The 18801-nt window shown below is 41.3% G+C and overlaps 1 protein-coding gene across 1 annotated transcript in view; it reads right to left on the reverse strand.

Annotated features, from left to right (window-relative positions):
• LOC132822416 (E3 ubiquitin-protein ligase RNF123) overlaps positions 1-18801 on the reverse strand; it is a 379484-nt gene that overhangs the window by 286003 nt on the left and 74680 nt on the right. The window contains exons 19-21 of the mRNA XM_060835785.1: positions 16880-16951; positions 7435-7555; positions 6667-6768 (exon numbers count right to left, since the gene is read on the reverse strand). Coding sequence (XP_060691768.1) covers positions 6667-6768; positions 7435-7555; positions 16880-16951 — 295 coding nt within the window. The remainder of the gene's footprint in view (positions 1-6666; positions 6769-7434; positions 7556-16879; positions 16952-18801) is intronic.

Consider the following 18801-nt stretch of genomic DNA (forward strand, 5'->3'; position numbering starts at 1 on the left):
TTTCCTTAGGCAAGGGAACAAAACTGCACGTAATACTCCAAGTGTATTTTCACAAGGCAGTTTTGTAATGAAGTTGAATATACCATTCATCATCTTAATTATTTGTTTTCAACTCACATCTGCTTATTTTCCAATATCATCTATCAAACCTTTCAGTTTGCTAGCCCTAGACCAATCCTCTTCAATTGGACATCCAATCTGTTTTCACCTCTACCAATCTAAAAGGATGATCTGAGGACTCTCCACCTCTTCCCTGAAGGTCCAGAAGTCCACATTCACGACCACTTTCATCCACCCACGTATTCTCACTCTGAACAACTTCTTCAATTCCATTTATACTTCTACTTCCTTCAAGTAAAAGATGTTGATATTGGTTTCCACACGGGTCCCAGTTATACCTGCTATTTTATGGGCGTGTGGAACATGTCTTCTAGTCTTACTCAGGCTCCACTCTCCTCTCTTTTTCAGGTACAATGACGACTAGACCAGGCCCTTTGGTCTTGCACAGAACTGGAAAATGGCACTAACTTGGTTTCCAATTTCCAAACTTCCCTCACCTTCACCTGGTTGGTCTCTGACTCTTCCTATCCTTAACTTCTCTGTCTCTATTAGGAACAGCCTATAAAAACAATACTTATTACAAACCACAGGCAAAAGAAAAATGGAAGATATGTTGACTATTTGTCTCTCCACAGAGGCAGACTGACCTACTGAATTTCTCCGGCATTTAATGTGTTATTTCAGATTTACAGCAACTGCAGTACGACTGCTTTTTATGCATTATCAGGTTTAATTCAGGTTGTGATAAAGGGAACTATATTTATTGCTACACTAAAGACCTGTGAGTTAGGATTGATCCATCATTATTGTTATACAAGTATAACTTCTTTCAACTTACATTTTATACAGTTCAGAAATGTAATGAATATGACAGACTTATGATGCACTAACAACTCCCTCTGTTGGTAATGAAGCTATACTCAGGGAGCTACTCTGCAAATAAGCTCAGTTAACTTGTTCAGAATTACATAAACTGTGTAACAGACCATTCAGCCCAAATGATCTACATCTGCTATTATCGTTCCAGACAAGCTTCCACACACCCCTTTCATTTAAACCTATCAAAATCGATCAAGTCCCCATCCAAATTCCCCTAGCTGCATCTGTTCTGTAAGGGTCAACTGTTCTTGTGAGTCTACATTTTAAGTGCTCTATGGGTAAGGACCTTATGGAATTCACAGAATCATAGAATGCACTAAGATACAGAAAGAGGCCATGCAGTCGCTCACGTCCTTGCCAGGGTTCTGCAACAGTGATTCAGCCAGTCTTACTTCCCTCTTTCCAGAGCCAGCAAATTTTCCCTCTTCGGGTAATTACCCAATTCCCTTTTGAAATCACTGCTGAACTTGCAAGTATTACACAATCAGGAATTGCATTTCCAAACGCTCTTTGCTCATCCTATTCCACATCTCACTTTTGGTCTTTGACATTTACCTTAAATCTGTCTCTTCTGGCTCTCAACCCTTCTGCCAATGACAGCATTTTCTTACTAACAGGACAGAAATGTCATGATTCAGAGCACCTCTCTTCGCTAAGGCCTAGCTGTTCCAGCCTATCTATATAACTCAAGTCTCTCAACTCTAAAATCATAAATCCCTTCTGCAACTTCCTTGAACCCTTTGCATCCTTCCCAAAGAATGATGCCCAAATTTCAACACTAAAAGAAACTTTAGGGATGATGATCATAGTCTGACAGAATTTTCCATTAGGTTTGACAAAGATATAGTTCAATCTAAAACTAGGGTCTTAAAATTTAAACAAGGGTAGTCATGAAGATATAAGGAGGTGGTGGATTGGATAATACATTAAAAGTTTTGATAGTAGAAAGGTAAAAGTGGTATATAAATAATGAACGCTTACTTGTCACAAAACATACATCCTTTAAAGAAAAACAACATTATAAATAAATGAACCATAGCTAAAAAGAGATGTTCAACATAGCATTAAATCAAAGGTAGAGGCTTATAAAACTGCAAAAAGTAAGTTGAAAGAGTGAGGATTAGGGAAGTTTAGAATTCAGCAAAGGAGGACCAATTAATCAACAAAAAGGGAATAGATTATCAATGTAAAGCAGCAATAAACATTAAAATGGATTGTAAAAATGAAGAGAATAACTTACAGAAATGTGAGTCCATTACAGGCAGAGATAGGATAGTTTGTAATAGGGAATTGAGAAATGGCAAAGCAGATAAATAAATGCTTTACGTCTATTTCCATAGAGACAGTTATAAAAAGGTCTCCCAAGGATCTGGTGAGTGTGTGGAACTGAAATAAATTACTATTAATTAAAAAAAAGGATTGGGGAACCTTCACCTTAAAACAGGATGTTAAAATGAGATGTGTGCGCGTACGTGTACAACAAATAATGCTCAAAGACTTTACAAAGGAACACTGCTAAATCAAGCAATACACTGAGTTCCAAGTGACTATTGATCGAGGATCACTGCAGTCAACACAAACATGATAATATCCAGTCATTGTGCTTTTTTTTAAACCTGTACTGTTTTACAAGTATATTCCGTAACCAAAACTGGTAGTCTTTTCTGTCTGTCCACCTCCTGGGTCCGAATGAACGTGCACTTGCTAGGATTTAAAGTGGGACCCGGGGGCGGGGGGGAAGAATCAAGTCAGCAGAGTGAATTAGTCCCCATCCCGGTCCGGTGTCTGCCCACACTGTGGGACAAGATCTTCCAATCCGGTTTCCCCATAATCTAGTGTGTCTCAGCGGTCCAACTGAGGGAGAAAGCCTTTACATGGCTCTCTCCATTATCCCACAGCTCAGAAAACTAGAAGTCACAATGATATAGTGGCTTACAGTGAACATCAAGGGAAGATCCCGGTCTCACTGACCTCCACTCCAATCAACACACAGGGTGCATGGACACTATAAAGACTTGCCAAAGAATCCCATATGTCACCCAAAATCTGGAGTGTAATCTGGTTCAAGAGATATAAATAACATCCCACATTACAAGTACCTTTTTACTCAACAGAGACTGGTGAGGCTACTGTAATATTCGCTCAAATGAAAAGTTTTAAACTTTACTGTTTCAAATAGTGAGCAGTGAATAAATCCACATAGTCTCCAGTAGTGTCCCTTCATGCTGCATTGATTAATCCTCACACAGTCCACTGAACCCGAACTACTGTTTAGATCATTGCTGAAATACTTTTAAGAGTGAGGATTAACTGCAGACAAATGAAGACGGATGAAAGCACAGTGACAAAAATTAGGAAACAGCAATATTTCCAGGGACAGCATAAGTGTGGAGAAACAGCTGTTAATTTGAGGGTAAATGATGGAAACGAAGTAACAAAATCTTTAGCTGAGAAAAGAATATTATCCATCTAGATTGTCTTCTACGATTCCATAACAAACAATAATAGTGTTACTGACTCATCAATCTCTTATCATCTGTTTACCTTAGCATAGGTCAGCCCCAGTGCTGCAGCACTACAAAATTTTTCCTAGGCGTGCTAAATTTACCACGTCATGATTCAATTTACTCAAATACTTTGTCCCAAAATGAAACATCGATATTTGTTACTTTCAAATTCAAGTAGGTTAATAAAATTCTGTGACACAGTTGGGGGATAGCTGGTATAGATATAGTCAGGCATTCACACACATTAGAAATCCATAGTTACTCAGTCTTGCAAGAATTACTTGTATTCATTCATGGGATCTGGGCATTGCTGGTAGGGCACTACCCATCCCTAATTTCCTTTCAGAAAGTCTGCCTTCTTGAGCTGCGATAGTGCTCCGAGTGTAAATACATCCACAGAGCTGTTAGGAAGGAAGTTCCATGGTTTTGAGCCAGCAATACTGAAGGAACTGCAATATATTTCTAGGTCAGGATGGTGCATGGCTTGGAGGGGAATTTGCAAGTAGTGATGTTTCCATATATTTGCTGTGCTTGAACTTTTGAGTGGTGAAAGTTTTGGCAGATACTGTCAAAGAAGCCTTGGAGAGTTGCTGCAGCACATCTTTGCTGCACTGGTGGGAGAGGGACTGAATGCTGAAGGTTGTGGATGTGGTACCAATGAAGTGAACTGCTTTGTCCTGAATGGTGTCAAGCTTCTTGTGTTGTTGTTGGAACTGCACTCATCCAGGCAAGAGGAGACTAATCCATGACATTCCTGACTTGTAGGTTGTGGACAGGGGAGTCAGGAGGTGACCTACTCGCTGCAGAACTCCCAGGTTCTGACCTGCTCTTGTAGCCATAGTACTACAAAGGCTAGACTAGTTCAGTTTCGGCTCAATGATAACACCCCAGTGTAGTGAGAGATTCAGCATTGGCTGTCATTGAATGTCAGGGAAAATGGTTGGATTCTCTCTTGCAGGAGTTGGTCATTGCCCAGCACTTAAATGTAACTTGCGACTTTTCAGCCCAAACCTGGTTATTGTCCAGATCTGCATTTGGATATCTTCAGTATCTAAGGAGTTGCAAATGATGCTGAACATTTGCGTAATCATCAGCAAACATCCCTACTCCTGACCTTATAATGGAGGAAAGGTCAAAGAACAAAAATATAGCACAGGAGCAGTCCCTTCAGGCCTCCAAGCTTGCGCCAACACATTTTGCCCTTTCATACGAAAACGGTCTTCATTACAGGATCCATATTCCTCTATGCCCTTCCTGCTCATGCATTCGTGTAATCATCCTTTGTCACTGAAGAAACAGCTGAAGATGTTTGGGCACAGGATACTACCTTGACAAATTCCTGCAGAGATGCCTTGCAGCCAAGATGACCAGCCTCAAACAACCACAACCATCTTCCTTCGCACCAAGTATAACTCCAACCAGCAGAGAGTCTCCCCTTCCCCCCCAGCCTCTATCAACCACCACCACCACCTCAGATTCACACTGACTCAGGTTGCTAAAGCTCGTTGATATTTGGGAATAAATGTTGCTGCTTCTTTAAGAGCTTAGGAGAATGTGTTCTGTGAACAGCCAAAACGGAACAATTGAGAATGCATCTTGGGGCGCATCTATTGTACAAACACTATCCTTCTGCTCCAGAATAAAAGTACGATTATACTGAAATAGAACATTCAGTAGTCGACAATGCAGTAACTCATTACAACATGATGGAATTCATTCAGTTCAATAACCAGACACTCCTAAAAGGGAGCAATCTGTTCATACCTAGCTGGGATTTAATGAACCCTTTCTAACAACCATGGCAGTGACTTTGCTAAAAGGCTGATATAGGCTATTTAACAGACACTTGAAGAGGTTTAATGGCACATCCATAGCTGAAGGTCACTGGCTGCAGATCCCTGGGTGCCTACTTTGATCACAATGGCTTCTATAGTGTGAGCAAACTGCAAAGACAGCTGGTAGACTAATGCAAGAGTTGTGGTCAAGTCTTCAAACTACAGAACTTTCTGAAGCTCTTGATAAACAAGCCAACAAGGATTTTGCCCACCTAACTGTTTCAATATCAATTTGGTGACAATAAAAAAAATTAATGAGTATTTCAAAGCTTCTGACAAAGAAGTTCAACTCAGTTTGACCCGCAAAACTGATGCACAAGAAACCATCTCCTCAGTTGCCATGTTGCAGTAAAAATACAAACTCAGCTGAGATGAAACTTCGAGTGAGCTGCAGGCAGCCTAGCTCACCTTCCGGTCACCAACTGTTTTATTCCAGGAAGGACAAAATGTTAATTGCAAAGACAGCTCAAAATGAAACTAGGTGTTGCAGCTTTCCCATGAACTACTTCCACCTAATAGATTTCACAGCTTTGCCCCTGCGTGCCTGTATTAAGGGAGTCATGGAGGGAATGGTCTCTTCAAATTACAGATGGGGGGGAAATAGATGTCTGGTGCTGACATTTGTTTGTAGATGGTGGAAATGGCAGAGGGTGATGTGATGTATCTGGAGGTTGGTAGGGTGGAAGGTGAGGACCCGGGGAGGTTCTGTTCTTTTTGTGATTAGCGGGGTGGGGTTCAAGGAAGGAGGTGCAGGAAGTGGAGGAGGGTATCATCCATATTGAACATCACAACACCATTCCTCATCCATGATGATCAGTTGTTTCACTGGACAGAACAAGCAGGCTACTGATCAAGAAATGAAACAAGTTCTAGCTGTTCATTGTCAAATAGATGTGAAGCTGCAAAAAGCACAGCAAGTCAAGCAGCATCAGAAGAGCAGGAGAGTCAACATTTCGGGCAGGACCCTTCATCAGGATGAAGACTCTTGCCTGAAACGTTGACTCTCCTGCTCTTCTGATACTGCTTGATCTAATGTGCTTTTTCCGGCTCCACCTTTTATAGACTCTGACTTTCCAGCATCTGCAGTCCTCACCATCTCCAACCAGCTGTTCATTGCCCATGTACTTTCCTTTGTTGACCTTCCTTTCTGCTTTTACTATTTCTGAGGAGCACATTCTGTTATGAATTGGGGGTTTGTTCAAAACTGTGTTAACTCAGCAATCCATGTCTGGTATTTCTTGCGTAGCAGGAGAGTATTCTAACTGGGCCACAATAGTAACTAGTCTTCTGTAAATGTAAACCAATCTCGAAATGAAAATGGAGGAGAGGAAGAGAAATCAATGTCAGAATGTGCAAACATTTCTTGCTAACATCCAGTACATCACCTTTCAGGGTTTTCTTCAGATGGGAAAGAAGGCCACCAAGCCTCTGCAGGTCAAAGTAATCCACCTTCCCATTAAAAAACAGCTGAGGGGGAACATAAGCATCTGGAAGCAAAAGAAAGATAATTCAGTAAACACCCAGGGGTTATTGGGCACCATTCTGTTTGTGGCTATGGGCAATAAGTCAACAAAGCTTACAAGTGAGACTGTGCTAATGTCACCAGCTTTTGATGCAGTAGTTTGCAAAAGTCAATTCTAGCCCAAAAGTAAACGAGCCAGGAATTACTGTGGTGAAGCAGTGGGACAGGTTATTTCTGGTGGGTGCCTTGGATTGCACTGAATCCCAGTAAGTTTTACAATCCAATTTGCAGCCTTTCCAACAAGAGCCACATATCAGAGGCTGATGCCACAAGCAGGTCTCAGAAATACAAGTCTCCTTCTGTGGCAACATTGGAAAGGAACTTTTCATTGTAAAAGTGGGGAATACTTATGATGTTCGAGATGGTCCATGACAAAATAATCATAAAAGGGCTGCATATGGATTTGGTGAAAGACCACAAGCTAGTGTCTAGGCTATCCATGGTATGGAATCTATGGGATGGAATCAATAGGCCAAATGATGTTTTGTTGGTGGTTTTATCATTCAGAACAGCAATTCATACAACTCATAACAGGAAGTTCAACTATATTGAGTGGCGATATAGATTCATAAGCTACAAGTCAGATTCTGCCGAGACTGCACAAACACCAGAGTTAAGCACCAGTCCGTACCTTCACTGGGCATTGCTGATGGATTCCTCCGTCTGTACTCATCCCAATAACTTCGCAAAGCAGCAATTAGTCGGTGCAGGAAGCATACCATATACTCAGGAGGGCAAAGGATTGCAGGATTCTGTGAAGGTAGATATCAATATTTTGTCTGTGCACATAACGAAGAATGCCAATGGGGACTAATTTACCTAACAAACACTGAAACCCAGCTTTTTCTTCCATGTTTCATGCCAGCAGCTTTGTGCCAGAGGCTTGGCACACTAGGAGACCACCCACGAGCAGGAACAAGAGGCAATTACAGGACTAGCGATGCAACAAGGGGAGAATGAAGAGATACTAATGCTGAGGGGGGAGACAATAGGAGGAACAAGGGGCTACCAATGGTGGGAGTTGATTCACAGAAGGTGGAAGGAACTTAGATTCTGTAGTACCTACAGAAATTGCAAAGATAAGAATGGTATTATTGGAGACACATTGATTCATTTTATGACCAATGGTAATACGACTATTCATAAGCATTCTTTATGTAATGGGTGGCAACAGCAGTAAAGGTCTACCTGTGATCAGTAGAAAACCTAAAGTCTGCTAAAATTCATCTTGTACCTATAGCCATTAAACCTCACACTATCCAAGGTGTGGCAAGGCTCTGCAATCAAGAGAACTGATCTGTCTTTTCATCTCCTTGAACTCATCTCTTGTGTGATAACAATTCTGATGTAGGAACCTCAGTCAGAAATGATTGATGTTTGCAGTTGACACACCAAGACCATGCAGTATCAAACCAAGAGGCTGCACCAAGGACAGGGACTCTGTTTTGGGGCACATCTGTCAGGGTAAATAATGTAAATGCAACTCCGCACAAATGTTTCTCAACAGTCCACAAGCTCAGAATCATTAAAGGAGGAATTTTATAGAATGATTTAACACAGCCATTTGGTGCTCAGTGCCTGTGCTTACAATCTCTCCAGTAACTCACCCGGTTACATCTGCTGTCATTTCTCCCTTTCATGTACTTACCAGGGTCGCTATCAAATTATGTCACAAGGGAAGAGGGCAGCTGTAACTCTGAAACCTTTACAGTGTGACACCCCACCACCAAACCAGTACCCAAGTGATTTGTGTCCCATTCCAAGACCCTTGTGTACAATCCAGGACTGCTGACAAGCCTAAGTTATGTTTCTAAGCTTCAATGGTGCAAATGTTTACTCTCACACAACAAGAACCAGCAGTTTTCCAAACCCTTTAAGGAGCATCTTTTACATCACCCAATGTGGATGTCGGGCTTTAGTTTAATATCTAATTCAAAAAATGTCCTATCTAATAAGGCGGCACTTTTGTTAATATAAGAAGTGTGGCAGGCAATTTTCTCACATCAGGATCCCACAAACAGTATGCAACTAAACTCAGGTTATCTGCTTTGGTGAACTGATTGGAGAATAAATATTGGCCAAGGTACTGGATATATCTTCGGTTCTTCCTTGGAATAGTACCATGGAAGCTTTTACACCCACCCAACAGATGTGAACAAAGTTTAAAATCTCATCTGAAACAAATCACTCCAACTATGAGGTACTCTCTGTAATACAGAGTTAGTGTGATTTTCATGCTCAAGCCCTGAATCAGAGTCCCTACTGTGTGGAAGCAGGTCATTCGGCTGATAGAGTCCACATCAACTCTCCAAAGAGTAAGCCATGCTGACCCACACCCCTACCCTCTCCCTGTCTCCTTGCATTTCCAATGGCTAATCCACCTAGCCTGCACATCCCTAACCTATATATTTTTGGACTGTGGGAGAAAACTGGAGCATCCAGAGGAAACAGATGCAGACGCAGGGAGAATGTACAAACTCTACACAGACATTCGCCCAAGGATGGAATCGAACATTTTTCTGAGTTCCTGGTGCAGTGAGGCAGCAGTGCTAACCACTGAGCCACTGTGCCAACTTGAAGTGGGAATTAAATCCAGAACCTTGTGACTCAGACACAGAAGTGTTATCAACTGGGCTCCAGCTGACTCAAATCACAGCAAGTAAAAAAAAAAGGGGGAAATTATATCTCCATCACAAACCACTGCTAAAGCAGACTCCATTGAATCAGTTAGAAGACACTCAGAGGTTTGAAGAGCAATGTTAATGGTATTGATGTGAAGGGCAGAAAGGTTAAGTATTTACCGTGCTCATTCAGGACAGAGTCCAACTCATAAGACTCTAGGTTCAAGTCTCACTCCGGGATTTGAACACAAAGATCAAGATTATCAAGCTACTGTCAGGGATGTCATTTTTCAGACAAGTTGTTCAATAATAGCTCCATCTGCCCACTCAGGTAGATGTGAAAGATGAATGGTACCATGACAAAGATGTGAAGGTGAGCTATCTGCAGTGTCCTGGCCATTATTTACTCTTAAGGCAATATCACCAAAATCCTTTTTTTGTCTTCATCATATTCCATTTTGTGGGAGCTGGTCACATTTATATTGGGTTCTGCTGTGCGTACCTCACAACAATGACTGCACATTAAAAAGTACTTTTTTTTATATAGGGTACAGGGTTGTGTCTCATCTTGATATCTGACTGGCTAAGGACAGAACTTGCACAAAATTAAACAAAAGAGTGTCAATTAGTTATACTCAAGTACAGCAATTTATAACATTCCCCAGTTTAAGCTGTTCCATTCAACCCCTGATCGTAATCAGGCAGTTATTTGGATTTGGTGTTGTTTGTTTTGATGTAGTTTCATATTAGTTGCACCATAGGAGTGTGAAACCTGAAACCTGATCGCACCACTTGGGAGCTGCCATTCTGTTCCGTAACCTCCCTGGTCTCCACCCTCCATGGTCATTGGCTGACCCTCCATCTCACAGCTTTACCTTCGTAACCATGCAATTCAAAATCATGCTTGTTCTAACGCTACTCATCTCTGCAATGACACAATGGTAAAGTAGCCTACTTATCATAAAATCCCTACAGTATGGAAACAGGTCCTTCAGCCCAACAAGTCCACACTGACTCTCCAAAGAGTAACCCACCCAGACCCATTCCCCTACCCTTTATTTAACCCAGACTAATGCACCTAACACTATGGGCAATTTAGCATGGCCAATTCACCTGATCCACACACATCTTTGGATTGTGGGAGGAAACCCACACAGACACTGAGAAAACATGCAAACTCCACACAGACAGTTGTCCAAGGTGTTTGGGGGTGGGGGCACTGTAGGACAGCAGTGCTAACCACTGAGCCACTGTGCCACCTTGAAGTGGGAATTAAATCCAGAACCTTGTGACTCAGACACAGAAGGGAGGGGGGATGGAGAGGTTTAATGAGTTTGAATAGAGGGGAGACGGTTTGGAGAGCCCAAACTGAGGGGAGCTTTGAAGAGACTGAACTGAGAAAGTGGGCGATTGGAGAGTATAAGGTTAGGAAAGCAGAATTCATGGAGACTGGAAGGTTTGTAGAACACAAAAAGTGGTGAGTAAGAGATCTGACACGAAAAACAGAACTTTAGATCTGTGGCATTTTGCAACTGGTTTTGTGAATTGCAAGACCTGTCGGGACAAACGTAAACTCACTCGATAAGATTATGGAAATCTAAACATATAGTTTTAGACAGGAGTGAAGCAAAGCTACAAATGAAAGATAGAAATTCAGTAAATAAAAAGGTGAGATACGAGGGAAACAAAATGAGCTCTTTGCAGCTTGATGGCATTTATTACAATGTCAGGAGTCGAGCAAACAGGAAAGGTAAATTGAGGGCACAGTGACATAATAGTTTTATTAAAAAATGCTCTTGGCGGTAAGTTATAGAGATGTACAGCATAGAAACAGACCCTTTGGTTCAAATCATTGATGCCAACCAGATATCCTAAATTAATCTAGTCCAATTTGCCAGAATTTGGCCCATATCCTTTTAAACCCTTCCTACTCATATACCCATTCAGGTGCCTTTTGAATATTGTAATTTAACCAGCCTCCACCACTTCTTCTGGCAGCTCATTCCATACACGCACCACCCTCTGTGTGAAAAAGATGCCTCTTAGGTCCCTTTTAAATATTTCCCCTCTCACCTTAAACCTATGCCTTCTATTTTTGGACTCCCCCAAACTGGGGAAAAGATCTTGTCTATATACCCTATCCATGCCCTTCACAGAGTCGATGAGTCGTATAGCATGGAAATAAACTCTTCAGTCTGACCACTCCACGCTGAACATAATCCCAAACTAAACTAATCCCACCTGAACTGAAATGTATCACTTCAAATTTCTCTGCATTGAACTTCATCCGCCACTTACCTGCCCTCTCCCCAACCTGACATTGTTATTCTGAAGTTCTACTCTGTCCTTACAATTTACAATTCTGCCAAGTTTTATTTTATCTGCAAACTTTCAAATTGTCCCCTGCAGACCAAAGTCAGGGGAACTGCACTAAAGTTCCTCCAACCTGGAGCATATGCATTAACCGTTGCTCTCTGTTCCTTTTAATTCATTAGTTTTTTTTTAATCCACATTGCTGCTCGCCTTTTCTGTCCACCAATGATTAATTTCCACACAAGTCTGTTGAGAGACACAGGCTTGGTTATTTGTGTGCTAAAATGTACTGAATTGTGCAATCCTTTTTATTTTCTACTTTATTTTCATTTTAATTCATAATATAGTTATAAACAATAACTAAGATAACTTGTCATTACAATTTGATACTGTTTACAATTCTGGTTTCCCTGCTATTGGAAGGATGTTGTGAAACTTGAAGAGTTCGGAAAAGATTTACAAGGATGTCAGAGGGTTTGAGCTATAGGGAGGGCCTGAATCGGCTGGGACTATTTTCCCCTGGAGTGTCAGAGGCGGAGGGGTGACCTTATAGAGGTTTATAAAATCATTAGCATTGGTGAGGGTTAGGAAGTCATATTGAGGTTGTACAGGAGGTATCTTATGAAATACTGCTAGAGGGCATAGGTTTAAGATGAGAGGGGGCAAGATTTAAAAGGGACTCGAGGGCATTTTTTTTCACGTAGAGGGTGATGAGTATATGGAATGCGTTGCGAGAGGAAGTGGTGGAGGCTGTTACAATTACAACATTTGAAAAGCACCTGAATTTGGACAAAAACATTCATAAAGCCTCTTCTGGAATACTGTGTCCAGTTCTAGATGCCCAGTTATAGGAAAGATACAATCAAGCTGGAGCGGGTTCAGAAGAATTTTACCAGGATGTTGATAGGTATGGAAGGTGTGAATTATAAAGAAATGCTGGATAGGCTGAGTCTTTTTCCACTGGAGCATAGGAGATTGCCTCTCAATCTGATAGGTTTATAAAATATTGAGGCTTAAATAGAGTTAATGGTAGTTGCCTTTTGCCTAGGACGGGGACATAATATTTAGGTGAGAGGAGAGAGATTTGAAGACATGAGGTAAATGTTTTTAAACAGAGGGTGATTCGCACACAAAATGAGCTTCCTGAGAAAGTGGTGGATGTGGGTGCAATTACAACATTTACAAGATTTGGATAAATATATGAATATGAAAGGTTTGGAGGGAGATGGGCCAGGATCAAGCAGGTGGACATTTCAGTTCAAATGACATGGAGAGAGTACAAAGCAAATGGCATTGTTCTAAAGGTTTAGAGGAGCAGAGACCTGGGTATATATGCGTTTCAGTCGCTAAAGGCGACAGCACAGAGAGACAGAGCTATTACTAAAGCATGCAGTATTCTAGACTTCATTAGGATAGATATAGAGTACAAGAACAGGAAAATGATGGTGAACCTTGACAGGACACTGGTTAGACTTCAGCTGATGTACTACGTACAGTTCTGGACACCACACTTTAGGAGAGATATGAACACATCAGAGAGAACAGAAGAGGTTTATGGGAATGGTTCTCGGGATGAGATACCGCAGTTATCAAGATGGATTGATGAAATGAGGACTATTTTCCCTGCAGAGGAGAAAATAGAGGAAAGGCTTCATAGAGTTTTCAAAATCATGAAGGATCTGGAACAGATAGATAGGGAGGAGCAATTTCTGCTCATAACTGGGTCAAGAACTAAAAGGCACAATTTTCGGGTGGTTTGCCAGAGAAGCAAATGTGAGGTGAGAAATAATTTTTTCCAAACAGTGAGCAGTAATGGTCAGGAATACACTGTCTGAAACTCTGGGGGCAGGGAGGTGCAATTGAGGCATTTAAGAGGATGATTACTTAAACAGAAATAACAAGCAGGCCTTCACAGTAAAGGAGGAAATTAACACCAAGTTAATCACAGAATCTGCTTAAACAGCTGAAAGTGATGTGATGGCCTGAATGGCCTCATCCTGCACTAACAATTCCGGGATCTGTAACTACAACACAAGTCTCCTTAATTTACGGAATGGAAGTGAAAAATCCAGTATCTTCCACTTTTTTGTAATTTTAACAGAATCAGCGGCAAATCCACAGCAGCCACAGATTTCATAAAATGTGTTCAGGAGAACTTTATTTAGCTACTACACTGCAAGACCAAGGAGAGAAGGGACAGTTCTGGACTTAGCTTTGGGAACCGGAACTGGGTAGGTAAAAGAGGTATGACTGGATGAAAATACTGAAAGACCAGTCCTTTTAAGCTACAGCCTGATACAGGATATGCCAACTGGAAACAGCTACAGAAATTAAACTGTTGGAGCAGTGGAAGACAGTAAAAGAGAAAATCAGGGCAAATATGGCACTTTAAAGAACAGTGGTAGGACTCCAAATCCAGAGCACCTCTCAGAAAAGTAGTGTCCAAAATAAAAATCAAAATACTGCGAATGCTGGAAATCTGAAACAAAGCCAGAATATTGGAGAAAGTCAGCAGATCTGGCAGCACGTCTGTCAAAAGGGAACTACAGATGACTCTTCTTTAGAAGAAACTCCTTCAGGATTGAAGAAGTTATGTTGCATCCAAAATGTTAACTCTGTTTCTCTCGCCTGACATGCTACCTGACTTGCTGAGTTTCTCCAGCATTTTCTGTTTTTGTTTGAGAAAGGAAATATCAAGTTTAGCACCTTTGAAGAGTAGATAAATTGACTATTCTACCCTCTATTGCAATGCCATTCCTCTTCATTCCCTCACTTGAATGGCATTCAGCTTCATGGTGCTCCAGACAATTTGTCCATCCCGGTTCAGCTTATCCTGATCCACAAAGGCAGCTAGTACCACCTATCTGTGGTTCAAAGACAAGGCTGAGGCTCCTCCTCAACTGGATAACCAGAACCACATGACTTGAAGCCATAACCTCCTGTCCCTGATCACTGAACAATTCTAAAGTTCATTTTAATCTAAGGAATGGGACTGTCTCAGGAACAACATACCCAGATAATTCTAAACCTTCCCCAGTGCCTTGTAATGTTTGCAGCTCAGACTTCTGCTCAGCAATTCTGAACTCAAGGGTTTTAGCTGCAGAACCCACTGATATGGCTGCTCAGAATTAGCAGACTCTCCACAAACTCATGTATAGTGCAGTTACAGCACACCATTTGCCCTGAATTTCCTATCTAATGTCACCAATTTACTTGAACACTTCCCAATTTAGTGAAATCAAAACAAGTTATAGTTTTCTTTCTCAGGTAGAAAATAAAAGCTCACAATCTGAAGGTTAAGAAGCACACTCTTACCCTCTACACTGACTTACTGATTCACGATCATCCTGGGCTGCACACTCATTTATGGCTAAGCTAGCACTGTGTGAGATATAAGAAACTTGAATTAGACAACAGATTGTTGTCGGCATCTTTCCATCTGCAAATGATGATGGGAAAGCATCTGTAGTTGTTCAAGTTACTCTATACAGACACCGTTTGGAAGAAGTTAAACTATCACTAGCCCTTTGGCTTTTCACAAAATTTTTGTGGAAATTTTTTGTATGAAATTTTCTGCTACATTTTTCTAGCGAATATAAGACAGCTGCAGATTAATAGTATGAAAATCTCTCATAATTCCTCATATTTCACTGAAATCACTGTGAAAACCTGCTAACATCTTGCTGCTGCAGCAGCAAACATATTGATAACAGAATTGCAGGTGTTTAATGGTTAGTGTTTCTCATCATTTGTGTCTTCTCACTTCCTCCTCCCCACCAGCTGAGCTGCAGTATTTGATACAATGATACCATCTAGTGGTGAGAATGGGTGTATTTGGGAGACAAATGGGGGCACAGTTTCAAAGAGAGTCAGTGTACAATTCTTTGTTCATTAACTAACAGGGAACATAATATTTGAGTATTGTAGAATTGTAGAATGATCCTGGATTAGAGGTATAGTAAGCACATCAATTTATTGCCCAGCCCTAATCGCCTTTGAGAAAATAGTGGTCAGTTGCTTCCTGGTCAGGTGTAGGATCACCTACAGTGCTGCAGGAAAGGTGTTCAGGATTTTGACCCGGGGGCATTGATCTGATCCTTCCCGTATTGGTCCTGTAATGTAATGGCTAAAAACAATCCTCCTGAACATATTTCAAGAATTCTGTAAGCTCTATCCAGTTGACACTGATTCAGTCCCAGTTAATGTTCTGCAATTTTAAATTGCAAAAAGAGGAGGATAGTGGAGTTTTCACTTTCATTCTGTAAATTAAGGAGACCTGTGTTGTAATTACACATTCTAGAATTGTTAAAGTCTAGGATGAGGCCATTCAGCCCATCATATCTCTACCAGCTGGCTGAGCATATTAACTTTGTGCCAACCTCCTCCTTTATCCTGCAGCCCTGACCAAGATTTCTGTTTAAATTATCATCCAATGCCTTCTTAAAGGCCTCAATTGAACCTCTTGCACCCACAATACTAGGCAGTGGATTTCTGACCCTAACTTTCCTCAAATGTAGTGCCCAGAACCGTACGCAGTACACCAGCTGGAGTCGAACCAGTGTCCAGTAAGGTTCACCATCATTTCTCTACTCTTGAACTCTATATCTACAGTAATGAAATCTAGAATACTGAATTTTATATTAAAAGCTCACTCTTCCTGTGCTGCCACCTTTAGCGACTTAAGCACATATATCCACAGGTCTGCCTGCTCCTATACAACATTTAAAATGCATCCTTTATTTGATACTCTCTCCATGTCATTTTACTCAAGCGTATCACTTCACATTCTTTTTGCAATGAACTAAATCTGCCACCTATCTGTCCACTTGGATACCACATTGCTCGTCTGATTCTGCTCCAACATTTAATCCAGAATATTTCTATCCCCACTAAGGCAGGATTGGAAAAGCAACACGACAAACTCGTGGCAGCGGAGGAAGTCACAGGAGCTCACAGTAAGCTAGAATTTATGTCATTATATCCTGCAGAAGCAAATATGTTTGTTGGATTACACCTCCAAGAATGAGGGCAATGATCAAAAGGAGTCGACAAAGAAATGATCCTTGACGGACTGCAAGCATAACACTGCAATATCATTGCATACTTCACAAGGATTAGAACGTATCATAAATTCATACTCACCCCTCGATTACTGGCATTCTCCTGTAAAAACTTTCTGAACTTATTAAGGAAAATGTATCTGGATGCATCGCCCTGAAACGACAATGTTTAAATTATCTAGTGAGGTGAAGTAAACCTCACAGTATCCAACCATTTTGTTACAATCGCAGTTTGTGACTACATCATAAGATACAGCAGCAGACTAGGCCATAGAGCCCATCAAGTCTGTTCCACTATTCAATCATGGTTGATAAGTTTCTTGATCCCAATCTCTTGCCTTCTCCTCCCTGATCCCCTTATCAATCAAGAACCTCTCTCTCTATCTTTGTTTTGAACAATGACTCGGCTTCCACAGCCTTCTGCGGCAATAAGTTCCAGAGATTAACCACCCTCTGGCTGAAGAAATTCCTCCTCATCTCTAAAGGGTCACCCCTTCATTCTGAGGCTGTGCCACTGATTCCTAGACTCTTCCTACAAGTGGAAATACTCCTCCACATCCATTCTATCCAAGCCTCTCTGTATTCTGTATTCCCACTCGTTCTTCTAAACTTCATAGAGTACAGACCCAGAGTCCTCAATTACTCCTTATATGACAAGCCCTTCAGCCCTGGGATCATTCTGGTAAACCTCCTCCAGGCCCCCTCCAACACCAGCATATCCTACCTTAGATATAGGGCCCAAAACTGCTCACAGTATACCAAATGCAGTCTGACCAGAGCCTTAGACAGTCTCAGCAGTAAATCTCTGCTCCTGTACCCAAGCCCTCTTGAAATCCTAACTGTCAACTGAACCTGCATGTTAACCTGGAGAATCCTGAACGAGGACTCCCAAGTCCCTTTGTGCTTCAAATTTCTCAAGCTTTCTCCGTTTAGAAAATAGTCTATGCCTCTTTTCTTCCAACCAAAGTGCATAACCTCACACATTCCCACATTGTATTCCATCTGCCATTTCTTTGCCCACATTAGCCTGTCAGAGTCTTCAAGCAGCCTCCCTACATCCTCAACACTACCTGTCCCTCCACATATCTTTGTGACATGTTCAAACTTAGCAACAATGCCCTCAGTTCCATCATCTAATTGTTAAATTTATAACGTGAATAGTTGGCAACCCAACACTAACCCCTGCAGAACTCTACTAGTCACCAGCTGCCATCCTGAAAAAGACCCCTTTATCCTGACTCTGCTTTCTGCCAGTTAACCAATCCTCTAACCATGATAATATCATGCCCCTAACACCATGGGTTTTGATCTTATCTGGCAGCCTCCTGTGCAGCACCTTGTCAAAGGCCTTCTGGAAATCCAAATAGATCACGTCCACTGGCTCTCCTTTCTCTGACTTCCTCATCACCTCAAATGATTCTAACAAATTTGTCAGACATGACCTCCCCTTTGCTATCTTAGCACTATTTTACCATGCACCTCCAAGTACTCTGCAATCTCATCCTTAATAATGGACTCCAAAAGCTGACCAATCTCCGAGGTCAGGCTAACCAGATAGGGTTTCCTGTCTCTGCTTTCCTCTTTTCTAGATTAAAAAGAAGTTCAAATTTCTGTTCTTCAAGCTTTACAAGTTCCTCTGGAGGGAGAATTTTATTATAGCCACAGAGTCATAGAGATCTACAGCTCAGCAAAAAGTCCTTCAGCCCATCATACCCACGCTGGTCAAAAACTTCCTAACAGTCTGTTTCCAGATTTAAATGGTAAGTTGGAATTGAAGCTCAAGCTGACCGTAGCATTCTTAATTTTCTGACAGTGATTACACAGGTATACTGCTGAACTGATACAAACCGAGATGATAAATCCAAAAAACACGACTAATTGAATTGCTATTTGGAGCTAGCATCAATACGAAATGAGACAAGCACAATAACAACAAATAACCATTTTAATCATATTAATATCAGAGTGTGACATGGAACAATAGTGGGAATATTGACAGTGGGC

This window comes from Hemiscyllium ocellatum, chromosome 14 (assembly GCF_020745735.1).
Source record: "Hemiscyllium ocellatum isolate sHemOce1 chromosome 14, sHemOce1.pat.X.cur, whole genome shotgun sequence".
NCBI lineage: Eukaryota > Metazoa > Chordata > Chondrichthyes > Orectolobiformes > Hemiscylliidae > Hemiscyllium > Hemiscyllium ocellatum.